The 13,797-nt window shown below is 45.7% G+C and overlaps 1 protein-coding gene across 3 annotated transcripts in view; it reads right to left on the bottom strand.

The window, feature by feature from the left end:
• Nucleotides 1-5,711: 5,711 nt before the first annotated feature.
• Nucleotides 5,712-13,797, bottom strand: part of ARHGAP31 (Rho GTPase activating protein 31) — a 61,120-nt gene continuing 53,034 nt past the window's right edge. For all 3 annotated transcript variants that reach the window (XM_030945510.1, XM_030945520.1, XM_030945530.1), the window contains exon 12: nt 5,712-13,185. In XM_030945510.1, coding sequence (XP_030801370.1) covers nt 10,741-13,185 — 2,445 coding nt within the window. In that variant the 3' untranslated portion in view covers nt 5,712-10,740. The remainder of the gene's footprint in view (nt 13,186-13,797) is intronic.

Below are 13,797 nucleotides of genomic sequence, written 5' to 3'. Positions count from 1 at the left end.
TTCACCAAAATACTAATTAAAAAGAAGTGGAAGTGAATTTTTTCTCTCGTTGAAGATTGTGTCTTTGGGAAGGGAAAACAATGAAGGTCTGTGTCTGGGACATGTGGGGCAGGACAATGACAGGCTGTAATATCCTGTAACAGAGATCTTGCTAAAGCACCAAGATGCAGCGTGCTACAGAAACTCAGCAGCCAAATAGTTCCTTGCCAGAGTGCTGAGGAAGAGGAGGAGGCAGATATAAGGGTGAAGAGATGAGGAAAAAAGTTTGGGTCCCTGCAACACAGAAGGAGTTTACTGTATGACTGTGCCTTCAGAACTGTCAATCCTCACGGATCAGCCACTCCCCTGTTCAGTGGTGTGGTAACTGTCTTGGAGACCGTGGACTGAGAAATTCCACAAGGAAATTAGTCTTCAGCACTTCTGTTGTGAGACTTGAGTCATGGATTGACCATGCAGACCATTTATGTCAGTGGTTAAGGTTTGGTTTTCAAGGGGGTGAGGGAGAGGTTTGGTGGTAGTGGTGCCTTAGGTTTTAGCTTTTATATTTTTCAGATTCTGTACTGCTTTAGTGTGTAGTTCTGACCTTCATATTAAGGGATGGTAAGCTCTCTTCACAGAAGAGCTGGACAAAACAATTCCTTTTCTAGCTTGGGACCAAGGACAACCAACCCAAATTTCAAGCCCAAGAGCATAAACAATGTGGACTGAAGAAAGAAAAACAAGGATGGGACTTCATACCTAAAGCTGTAAGTGGACAATTAACTCCAATATGCAAATGGACCAGACCTTATAAAAGTCAGAGACCTTATGACCATTAATCCATTTTTGTGATCATTTTGGTTCATCTTGGGTGTAGGCCTGGCTGGGTTCTTGTACTGCCCAAGTGCATCCATTGAGGCCTTTTAATAAATGCCTACTTTATTCTTTAACTCCATCTAGCCTCTGTTCTAGGTCAGCCTTCACAAGGCATCAGTAGGGTTGGGTGTTTTTATGTTTATGCTGCTGAGAACTACAGAAATACCTAAATGTAAAGAAATCTAAAGAGAATCAGCATCTGCCAAAGTTAGGGAGAAATGGCAAAGACTAGGTTCTCTGCTACTGGCCAGAAACTGCAAATTCCTGCCAAGTGCAACAGCAGAGAGGAGAAAAATGGAGCAGGAAGGACACAGCAGGCACAGAGACTCTGTCCTTGCTCTGCCGAACGCCTCCAATAACTCTTGGTCATGGATAGCTGCCCTCCTGCATAAGGGCCTCTTGCCTGAGGTTTTTCTGAAACTCAAACAGCTCTGCAAAGGGGTGAAACAACTGGCTGTGAGACTTTCTAGAGGCTAGCAAGGCCTTCTGAATATGGATGTCACTGGACATTCTGCCTGGAGAAAACTGTAGGAACACAGAAGCAGGTAAGATCAAATATTATTTTCCTCCTCTGGTCTTTTGCTTCTGACCTTACTGCTCCATCTGAGTGTGGTGTGATTAAAGCACCACATTTAATGTAGAGGAAAATGCTGCAGGATTTTGAAGGAGAAGAGAAGCTGGCAATACTTTAAATAGACTAATGCAGTATTAACTGCTCCAACCAGTTGCAAATGATACCACTGACCTATTACATAAATGGCAGCTCAAGTCAATTCAGTTTGGGTTCTTCAAATTTGCTTTCTGCTTCTTAAGCCTTTCCCTCCCATTGCACTTAATGATTTGTGTACTAAAAAAAAAATAAAAGCTGTGACCAAGTAAACCAGGCAATGCTGGATCTGTGCAGAAGTTCCAAACATGCCACAGTGCATCCAGAAAAACTCAGGTTTATCTGCCTGAACTAAGGGGGAAGGAGAGGATTGGACTGATGACAGAATGATGCTGATCAGGGTTATGAAAAATCCTGCTGAAAAATCAGAAAAATCTGTGCTTCTGAAGGTTAATTCCAGCCTCTGAAATTACCTGAGGCGCCAGGGAAAGGGTGAGGAAGGGATGGAGTCTGTGACAGGAATGGTGGTGACCAGGCTTAGGTGTCAGCTGAGACTTGTAAAAAAACCCTGGTCATTCTCAGCTGTTTGGATTGCTTCCTGAAGGCATGGATATGTGTGGGCTTCAGAGCAGGCAGTATGCATGTGTGCATGAGAACTGCTGCACTAAGGCATCCTGCTAACACAGGATGAAGAAAAAATGCTGCAGGTGAAAGTCATTTGGTTTGTTTGCAGTATTGCTCTGTGTATTTATTCTCTACAGATGTGAATATTCACAGTTCTCTCATGGCAATAAAAGCACACTTCAATTCTCTCATGGAGCTACCAAATGTATTTTTAGGTTATTAGCTTACTGCAATACTCCCAGCTCTGAGAAATCAATAGTCTCTCTGAGAAGCACCCTCTGTTCATAGCTGATGGAGTGCTGTGTCCTCCAATCCAAAAAGAATCCCACATGCTGCCCTCCAACACACACAGAAATGTAACCTGGTGTTTTTCACCCTGCTGAATGTTTGTTGCTGGCAGTACTGAAGGTGTCTGTTCCTTCAGGCAATGGGGCATTGTGGGGCTGCCTTTGGGTATTTTGTGCCTCAACCCCCATTTTTCCAAGAAGTTTTCCTTTCCCCTACTTCTTCTGCATGAGACCTCTTTGCACAGACCCTTTCAGGCCCTGTTTTTCTTTACCTTGCTGGTTCATGTATGACATAAAATGGCCATTATGTGCCATACTTACATCTGGCTACCCACCTCACTGGGAAAACTAGGAACCAGCTGACAGTGGTCTATATCTTCTGACCTGGGTGATTTATTCCCTTTCCTGCTCACTGCCCTGGCATCTTAGTTTTTCACATTCCTTACAACAGGGACTCATGCCAAGCAAATGTTTATTGGGACCAATGACCTAAAACTAGCTCCTAAATGAATCTTCCTCCTCCCAACCCTTGGCAGCCCTGCTCTCTTTGGCAACTGGGGAAATCCCCTGCAACGTGTGGTATGCTGGGAACCTCCTGCAAGAGCTCTCCCTGCCATCTCAGGCATCTTTAGGAGATCCTGCTTTGGGAGGAGTGGATTGTGACTGCTGAGGGTTGATCTTCAACAGGAAAAAAGGCGAGGGTGTTTCTGACTTGCTTCTGAGGTGAAATTACATCACAGGCAAGGTCATGTGCAGTTCTTGCACGATCACCAGTTGAGATAAACCCTGCAAGAGAGACAAGGGATGAGCAGTGAGCTGCTCTGTGTACCCAGGGCTGCTGCTAACTGTGAGCCAATGCAGGACTTCTCTGCTTTTCCCAAAGCAATGCTCACTTTTAGCAGGGTACTGTGGCTGGCACAGAGACTGGAGACTGTCACCCTGTAAATAACCAGCCTAGTCCTTTTATACTCTCTGACCCTTGATATTTAAAATAAATTATCTCACAGTGAAAAAAGAAAAAAAAGTAAAGCAGTTTGTGAGCACTATTTTTTCTGATTTCTTCTTCCTGATCCCTGTGAAGGAAGAAGAAAATATTACTTTATATTCTTCAGACTGGTTCAACTTAATCTCACGGCTGTTGGGTGTTGGGTTTTTTTTTTTACTTTTTGGGTTTTACTTATCAAGAAACTTCATCTGTTGAATAATCATCATGTGTGTTATTCTCCTTTCTCCAGTTCTGGTTGTTCCCATGTTTGTGTGCCTTTTGGTTCTTTCTTAAGCAGCTACAAAGTTTTTTTCTGAAATCATTTCCTCTCACTGAATTCAAATAATTCCTGGTCTTTTCAGATAAGGAATTTAAATGACAGAGAAATGTACCCTCTGCAGCAGATGTGCTATGGAAAGAACAGGTCCCATTTTAAGATGGATCTGGACCCAAATTGCAAACATAATTTCTAGGAGCTGTCTAGGTTTGCAACGTGTAGCTCATCTCACACTGCAGTTTGCTAAAAAGACACACAAAAATATGTTTAATTATGGAGTGAGGCAAACATTCAAGTTTTAACACTCAGACTGTGTTTAACTTCTAAGGGCATCAGGACTCGGGCACATCTGAGCTTTGCAGACCCCATTCATTTCTAATCTTCAACACTGAAACTGTTCATCCTTTACCCTTGTGGTGAGGCACATTCTTTGAATAATTTACCCTGTCCAGATGGAAAATGAACTCAGAAATCTGAGTTCATTTCTCTATCTTGGCTGTTATGATTCTGTTCTTTTTGTTGGTGGTGGTGCCTTGTGCCAGTCTCCCTTCCCTTCCCTTCCCTGCACTGCCTGCCTCCCCTTTGCTGCCAGCTGAGCTTTAGCCCCATCCAGTGGGATTCCCATGGGATTCCAGTGGGATGTCCTGCTGCCCAGAGCTGCTGGACTCCTGTGCTGCAGTGGGGATGTACGAGACACCAGTGTCAAATGCTCCTTGGTGCTGGCTAAGGTTGATCCCTGGTTGACAGCCAGGTTGGGAACTTGCTTAATCCTGGTTTTGGCTTAGCTGAAAGTATCCAGAATGTTGTAGCTGTGGCTTCCAATACAACCTACACAGGGTATTGCCCTGAGTCAGGCAGGCAAAAGAAACTGGCTGAAAGGGTTCAAGCACTGCCATGTGTTTAAGCACCCTGATTTAGGGCACAGTGCCAGTGCAGCAGGAGCAGGTCTACAGTGTCCCTTTGGCCTAGTTTTTGTAACCATGGGAATGCTGTGGGGCAGTCTGAGGTTCTCCCTTTGCCTTATGGCCAAGTCACTGCGAGATTCTGTGGCACAAAGAATGGGAAAATACCGGTTCTCATACAGCACTCATAATTGGCTCTGGCTAACAACAATTCCAGAGTTCAACAAACATGGTTTTCTCTCTCAATTTGTATGCCAGTTGCCATGGTAAGCAGGAAGCACAACCCAGGCATTTTCCTAAAGGGAAACTGAAGTCATGAAGGAGGTAGGAAAGGGACTCAAGCCCTGAGTTCAGCTGCTGAGTAGGAAAAAAAATATTTCATTTAACCTGATGATTCATCTGCCTTTTAGGGAGAACAGTGATCAAGCTGCACTGCAGACACATCCACTGAGGCTAAAAGCACAAAACACTCCTTTTTTTTCCCCTCTCTTTGATCCCAGGATGGAATAAGGGACACATAATACCAAAATTCACTTCCATGCTACAGCTCAGAGATTGGCTCAATGAGAGCCAAGGAACTAAATTAATAATTTGTTTAAGTTCTTGCTTGTCCTTTACAAATCAACAGAAGTGCATATGTGATGCACCAGCAGCCTTCATAGTAACTTCTCCTGTTCCAGCCTGGCTTCTGCTGCACAAGAACTGGGATCACAAAGTTTTTTCATGCTCTACCCTGCACTGCTCTGCAATATCACAGGCAAGGCAGAATTCTGCAGGAGATGTGCTAAATATGAGGACATGGTTGCACATCACTGAAACTTCAGCCTAGTAGAACTAGCAATGGTAAGAGCAAAGATTATTTTACCCTTGAAAATATTAAAGCATTTCGGATAACAGCAATTCTACAGAAATCTCCAAGCCCTCACTTCATTTTCAGAGCTGCAGAGCAACTGCAGCTCCCACAACGTCCAGTCAGAAAAGTGTGTGGTCAGGGCCTAACCTTCAGTCCCCACCATCAAAGCCCACACAAACACAGATCAGTGCCCTGGCCACTCACAGAACAAAAGAGGGGCTCAAACTCTGTGTCAGAGGACGACAAAAGCATTTGCGCTGTATTCATAAACCAAATTCAGAAAAAAATGAAATGTTCCACAACATCACTAGGGCACAGATGTGTTTTTATAAAAACTCCAGTTTAATCTCATGGCTGAGACCTGGCAAAACATCTTTCTTTTGTGGCTGTTGTTTTCTTTCCTTTTTTTTTTAAACAATCACGCACAGAGGCAGGCAAGACCACACAGAGGAAAAAAAGCCTAACAAAACTGCAATTCATCAGAGCTAGCAGGAAAAATAATCACAAAACCAGGGCCAGTGGGATGGAGACAGTCCTCTTCATAGTGTCCAGCTTCCAGCCCTTCTCTTGACCTGGCAGCAAATAACATTCAAAGGGGACTAGTGCCAGCAAGCACAAGATCCAAGGTCTGGACTGCTGTATGGAGCCCTCAGAAAGTTCTTGCCTTCTGCCATCCTTCCTTTCTGGGGTTGTTAAAGTCCTACTCCATCTCCAGTCGAACTCAGTGGGAAGTTTTCCATTCCTTGCTTGGAGCACAATTAGTTATCACCTTTAAGTAAGCCTTTACATCAGTTAGGAGCAAGCAAAGGTTAAACAAAATAGGGATCATCCCTAGAGATTTTTATTCTTTTTTTTTTCCAGACATGGAGAGAAGCAAAAAGGACAACTGCAAAACCTGGGCATGCCTGAAAGGTTGTATGTGCTTCAGTAGATTGTCTGCATTGTCAAGGCTGGGGAGAAGCTTGTGGTGGAAAGCTAAATCAGCCCTTGAACTCTGGTCTCCCCTGGTCTTGTCCTTCCTTTTCCAGGACAAGATCCTTTTCAGGAAGGCACATTCAGGCCTTCTGCCCACCACAGATTAACCAGAACAAATTAGCTACTCTGTGGGCAAAAAGCCACTGGATCTCACACTCTCAGTGCTGCAAACGTAGCAGCAGAAAGCAGTTCCACGCATCAGCCCAAGTTTCACAGATGTGTAAAATACTATTTAGGCAATTCCTTCATGTTAATTACATTTCCTTTTTAAAATACATTTACATAGAATGATCTTTTATATATATATATATATATATATATATATAAAATTTTAAAATATTCACCATTGCAGGTGTTTCAGAATCCATAAAGAAAGAAAAAAAAATTTTGATTGCACCATTTGGATGCTGGATGAGGGAAAATGTTGCAGACTTCACAGATGCTCTCTAATACACACTTAAGTTCCTCTGAAGCTCTAAAGGTGAAAAAATAAGTACTTCAGTCCTTCTGCAGTGATAGCATGAGATGGACAGCCCAGAGGACTGGGATTTATAAGGTAAAATATAACCTTCATTTCTGTTTACTCTCCTGAGGCAGCTCCCACACAAGCTAACATTATCCATGTCCCTCCTTTGTATCAGGGATTCTCACTTTTGCCAGCTCAGCCATTTCACTCTGAGCTAGTTTAAGAGAAGCTGCACCAACGCTATGACTACATGGGAAGAGTAAGTGAAATTTACTCACTCTTCTTCCACCTGTAAAAGCCCACAAGCAACACATGCTGGTGAAATTTCATCATGTCTGATACTGGGGCCATCTGCAAACTGGGCAACAGCCTTTACTTTTCACAGTCTCAGGAGAATTGAAATGTACTGCAGGGTCTCTGAAGTGATCCTTGTGGAGCTGCAGATGATGAGCCAGTCCATTTAGGAAGGTCCTTTCAATAATACCAAGAAAAACCATCTTTGCTCACATGGGCCAGACTCATCTCCCATAAATCCAATCTAGCCTTCATCATAATGCTTCACATATAAACGAAGGAAAAGCAGAAACAAAACCCCCAAACAAACAAACAAACAAAAACAATAAAAAACAAACCCAAAACCAAGGAGAAAAAACACAAGAAAGAAGAAAATCCTTTCTTAAAGAGATCAGGTCTGACCCCGAAACTGACATTGGGGATAGCTTGGTAAAGCTGGATCTCAGGAAGCTCCTGCCACCCAGCCAGCACCATTCAGTGGGAGGTGGCATCTGTCTTCTGGCCCTGTCCAACTCCCAGGCTCTGGTCCTTCAAGCTGACTGCAGGTACCAGTATCAGCATGGATCCAGCATCAAACTTTAGACTCTGCAAAAGCTGAATCTGGAGCTGAGAACAACAGGGCACCTTGCAACTAAGAGCATGCTTTCATCTCTGCAGGACCTGGGGCTATATTTTAAGTGTTGTGGATACATCTGCTGAAGGCTGGAGATGAAACTGTAGATAAGCAATGGGATCAAGCTACAAAATAGAGATATCATTGCAGCATCTCTGCTTAATTAAAATCCAGGACCCAGATCTGAGTTCAAATTCTGAAATATCCTTAAAAAGTATAGTCTGGATACAGATCTTACTTGAGGCTGATCTTTAATATCAAGTAAAGATTTCTAATAATTTTCTCTTGCAGGAGTTTCACCAATTATGCCAAAAGCGCTATTACTTACTGGAATGCTGTTAAGAGTTGAGACAGTGTATTATATACAAATTGCCAGACCTCATTTCTTGTTCATAGATCAGCTTATATGAGAATAAGGAGGTGAAAAAAATGGTTGTAACATGCCAAGGTTTCATCACATTTTCTTTTCCTTCTGATGCATTACTTTGTGAGCTTCTCTAGCTCCCTTCCAGCTGCTTTGGCAGTCAAAACTTCTAGGACCTGAGAGACTGTAAGTCCTTGTCCAAAGCAAAAAACTCTTTTGTTGATGCCAAAAAACCTGGGCATCATTTCCACAACTTTTACTTCCTCTAAAGCCTTACCACAATACCTCATATCACACCTTCCCTTTATCAATAACCCAGCCATGGTGATTAAAAGTTTTCTCATGAGGCAGTGCCATGTATATGCAGTGTGGAGCTGTGCTAACTATGAGGAGCATGAAGGACTGAAAATTCCCTAGTTTTAATAAAAGGCTGCACAGGCATATTATGGTCTGGGAGTAGAATAATACAATTGTCATGAAGCTGCATATTCTGGGCCTGCTGTCCACAGCTTGCCCAGGTAAAGCATAGGCTGCTGCCTGTGAAAGAACATGGACCCAAACAAGAACTCCAGGCTCTCATCTGGTTTAATAATTTCCCTCAACAAAACTGACAGCATAGACGTAGTTCTCTGCTCTGTTCCTATGTGGTACTGTACACAAATAAAGAGTGCAGTGGGGGGATCAAAGACTGTGGCTCGCAACAAGGAAAAGCCCTCTTGTTTTTCACATTCCCTTTGGAAATGGAAGGAGAAAATTCTGCTGAAGATACATTCCTTGCGTTTGTGGGCCCATAACTTCTCAAAAATACTCTGGCATATCTCTCCTTTTGCAATCAAAGAGTTCAGAGAAAGCACTGCGTGGGGGGACTCAGGGCCCTCCAGCCACAATGGCACTAAGTGACACAGTCTTTACAGACCAGGAGCTCATGGGTTGAGTTTGCTAACCACTGGAAATTGCCAGTACTTCACAAAACAAAGCCCTAAACACACACCTTTTGGGAAATTCTGGCTGACACTCATTGTGGTGGCTATAGCACTTCCTAAGAGTTTACTGCTTAAACTATAGCCCATCGCAGCCACCTGAGGGCCTGCAGCCTCAGACATCTCCAGGAATGATGGCCCCTGCAAGCACATTACAGGGACAATCTCAGTGCTGGCAGCAACACCTGTGTTCCCATCTCCTCTCTAGTCCCCAGTGACACTTAAATTGCAGAGACAGCACAGGCTGTACCTGACTTTGCCATCACCCACAGTCATAGATCAGGCAATAGATGAGCCTGTGGTGAATGCAGAGTTAGAGGCTTTATAAAGGAAGCTTTAATTCTATTCCCATGGCAGCTGTTGCATATCTGAACACATATTTGCCTGTAACATTAATGTTTCCTTCAGGAGAGAGTTTAATTCACTTCAAATCCCCCTCTCAGGACTTGTTCATGATCTGTTCTGCAGTCCCACAAATCATCCTCTTTACCATACTCTTAATCAATCTGAAAGCACTGAGGTCCAGGGAGGTGGCAACTAGCCACACTCTCAAAGAAACAGTGTAAAATCATAGGAGAGGAAATTTAAATGGAGAAGCACCTGGGGACATGCCACACAGTGGCAAAGGTCAGAGATATGTCAGTCAGGGTGCAAGAGGGCAATAGCCCAAGGACGTGGAGATAAGGAGATCCTCTTGCTTTTGTCTGCTGTTGGCAGTGTGGAGCTCAGCTGGAGACAGCTGCAGAGGTGTCATCTGGCTTTAAGCAATGATGAAAATGGTTGATGCTGGCCTTTGGTGTGACCTTGCCTTGGCTTTCACTGCTTTCAGCCTGAGGGGTCTCCACTGCTGGGCAGCCAGCTGCACACTCATTCCTCACCACACCTGCCTTGTGTGCCCAGGGAAGGAGAGACTGAGCACACAAAACTTGTGTGAGCAAGACCTGGAAGACTGAAAGAACAACCAGGCATTTCTTGTCCAGCTGCTTTCATTCCAGCCCTTGCACAGGCTGGAAAGAGCACATCTCTGATGCAAGGAGAGAGCTGGAGGCAGTGTCTTCAGGTTGTGTGTTTGTTTATCACTGGAACACCTTTGGGTGCCTCATGCCCTGTGTGATTTGCTCATGCCAGCTTCACCTTCCTCTTCAGCTATCCCCAGCCTCCTGCACTGTTTATGTACACTGTGTAAATCAGAAAGTCCTTCACTGGAGTCTGGGAAACAATGGTAGGAGTTCCCAAACATCTGGACTTACCTCCTCAGCAGATGTTGTGCCCCTGCACCTTGAGCTGCAGTGTTTTGTAAGAATATCTCCTCTCAGCTCTATACCCTAAATTATACAGAGATTTACCTTTCCTTTTTTCCATAAGGAGGATGAGACTTTCACAGGGCTTGTTAGAGAACAGGTGTGAGACATGCAAGTTCCCTGGGACTGGCTTACCATAAAAAAAACAGACAGTGAGGGACTAGGCAGGAGCAATGAGGGGAATGAAGAGCAAGACAAAGATACCATGACCTTCCATAGCAAAAGCTTTGCAGGAAGCCATAAAGGATTCAGGTCCATCTTGCACAGAATAGTTTTAACAACAGCAAAATGGCAACAGAGTTGGTCTTGGACACTCCCATTCCAACCATCACATAAAAGGAATAGGAGGAGCAGCTGCTACTCAATCTGCCTCCCACTTCGTCCATCCAGAATCACAGAGCGCCTCTGGGGCTGGTAGAAGCAGCTGGTGGAGGTCTCCAGTCTCTGGCCATTCTTGGGGATGGTCATTTTGTTCCGCAGTGTCACGCCTGTGGGGTCTGACAGATCGCCACAAACGGGGCTCAGGGAGGTGCTCTGAGTGGGGCTCCTGATGGGCGACAACAACACCCTGGAGTCTGCTGAGGACGTGGGGTGGTCCATGATAGGGAAAGGGGGACTGAAGAGAATCAGACTCTGGGGCCTCCCGGGCCTAGATCTGTAGGAGGGTTTGGAGAATCCTGATGGCCTCTCTATCTTTGAAGACTGTGGGTTATCTCCAGCTGCCTCCCCGCCAGAGGTGCGCTTTCGGCGCAGAACAGGAGCATCCAGAGCAGGGTGGTGACTGGACTGAGAGGGCTCCAGCGGAGAGCCCAGGCTGCCATGCCAGGGGCAGGCTGAGTCCTTTTGAGCAGGGTCACTGTTTTCTTTCTCTGCTTTGGCTTTCTTCTCTGTCAGCGGGCTCTTGGGGGCCTCCAGGTGGCTCCATGCCACCCGTGCAGCTGGCCTGACGGCCTGCTTGGCTTCTGATTCCTTCTTCTCAGCGACTGGAGCAGCATTCTGAGCCTGCAGGGGCTGGGGGATCTGGGTGTACTGAATCTTGGGTGGTATCACAGGCACTGCTCTAGCCTGGCACATCTTAATCATGAAGGAGGTCCTGACAGCTGACACGCTGACGGGGGCAGAGTTACGACGGCCAGTGGTGGCGTGGGCCACTGCCAGGTAATCCAAGTCTAGATCCACGGGGGCATTGAAACGGGACCCCCAGGGAACACCCTGAGTGGCAGCAGGGCAGTGTGTCGGCAGGGACGGGACAGAATCACTGCTCTTTACTTCCTTCTGCCCATACAGGAGGTTCCCAGGGGCAGATGGCATAGACAGGCTCTCAAATGTGAAGAAATCTGGGGCTGGGAGGAGTGAATCTAAGTTGAGGGATGAAGGCCTGGTCTTTATTTTGCGAGGTGTTTCTTCACCTTTATTATTCAGCTGTGACTCAGCAGCCGAACACAATGCTTTGGTGACAGTCTCTCCTCCCAGGGCAGTGTTCTGAGAGATGGATAACTCCTCCTTTGTGTTCTTAGTCTGTGAAGAACTGCCTGGGCTATTTTGGTATGGCAAAGACAACTCAAGCTTTGGGCTCCAAGGGTTTTCTTTGCTCACATGCACCTTCTTTCCCTCTGTCTCCAAAAGAGGGACCCTGGAGGGTCCTGCTTTCTCACCTGGTGCTTTCTCCCTGATAAGGGGACACTCAGGTTTTGAAGGCTCTTCTGGAGGATTTGGGCCATTCTCATCTTGGATCACTTTGCCCAAAGTAGAGGGGGACATGGGTTGTGTTTTGGACAGCTCACAAGTCACTGAATGCAGGATGTCACCACATGGCTGCTGCTGGTCAGTGGCATCTATGAAAGAGAACGGGGTGGCCCACAGACTCAGCACTGTGTCTTTGCTGTCCAGGGAGAGGCTGCGACTGAAGCGCGGCCTCAGAGAAAGGCTTGTCTCTGCTCTCTGACTCTGTGGGTGAAACTCCTGGGTCATCTTCTCCTGAATGTCCTTAAAGGTGGGAGAATGGAGAGGGCTTGTAACCCACTGGTGATCCTCCCAAGGCTCCACAAGTTCTAAGCTCTGCACATTATCTGTCCAGGCATCCTCATCATCCTGGTCAGCAGCATCCTGGGTTCTGCTAACAGCATTGCCTTCCTTCCCCTCCTGGATTCCAGCTCCACTCAGTGCCTTGGAGGAGAATGTGTCCCTTTCGTCAGTAGTCATTAGCTCATGTTTCTCCCTCTCAGTCTGGACTCTGGTAAGACCATCCTTTTCCTTCTGGAGCTGGTAAGTGCCATCCTTTTCTTTCCCTGATTCTGGACATGCTCCTTTGGAACAAGATAATCCATCACTAGTGGCAATCTCACTAAATTCTGATTGACCATGAAGTTTCCAGTCCGGGGTAGGAGTGAGACATTCACTCCTGCTCTCCACCATTGACTGGTGGTTCTTTGGAGTGGCTGAGCCCGTTGGAACTGTGCCCAGTTTGGGTAGGGCTGAAGCACCACTCTGCTGTGCAACTGCATCAGACTGGCAGCTGGGGAGGCTGTCTTGTTGCTCCGTGCCACTGGCACCAAAAAAAGGCACCTGAGTTATCTGTGGTGCTCTGCTTTCAGATTTCTGCTCAGCAGGTGTTGGACTCTGCCCTGGGCCAGAGCAAAGACTATCTGTTTGTACTGAAGAGGAGGATTCGGAAATTGGGCTTGTCTTGGGAACAGCTGCTGGCAAGAGCAAAAGCTCCTCTTCAGGTTCAATGATTTTCAGTTCCTGGTGTATCTCTGGCCACAGTGGCTCTAGAAGGGCATTTGACGGGTCCTCCTCAGTCTGAAAAACAGAGGAAATGCCATCACCTGGGAGCTCACAACTTCCTAGTAAATACCTCTCCATTTTCCCCAAACAGCCCTCCTAGAACAGCCAGGCTCCTGGATGAGCAGGCTCATGGGTACAGAACACAGACACACAGACTGCTACCAGTTCAAGGAAGAAAATGCATCTATAAACAAGTGGGTTTATGGAGGAGAAGGCCTGAGGTGCAGCCAAAAGGAGGCCTGGACAGACATACTGAAATAGTGAGCTGAATGAGTAGCTGGAATGTTCCAGCCCATTTCTCAGCAATTCCCATTCAGGCTCGCTTGGCCTTGCCAGAGAAAATGCATTCCCAAACTGCACACAAACTCGAATGAATAATCTATTCAAGGAGATATGCCAGCAGATCTTTAAATAGCTGTCCAGAGATGAGTATCGCTGTAAGAAACTTGGTGAAAAGGCTTTGCTAGAGATACAGAAGAGGCAAAAAATAGTAAGAATTAAAAAAAATAAAATTGTGTGTAGAGAATGGGAGTAAAAAGGACTGTTCAGGCTGTCCAGGACAAATGGGACAGCAAAAATAGAAGGGGAATTCAGAGACCACGGGTCAAAATGTTCAGACATCCGGAC

The sequence above is a fragment of the Camarhynchus parvulus genome, chromosome 1 (genome assembly GCF_901933205.1).
Source record: "Camarhynchus parvulus chromosome 1, STF_HiC, whole genome shotgun sequence".
NCBI lineage: Eukaryota > Metazoa > Chordata > Aves > Passeriformes > Thraupidae > Camarhynchus > Camarhynchus parvulus.
Note: the sequence above shows the minus strand (reverse complement) of the source record. Positions and strands in the feature narration are given on the sequence as shown.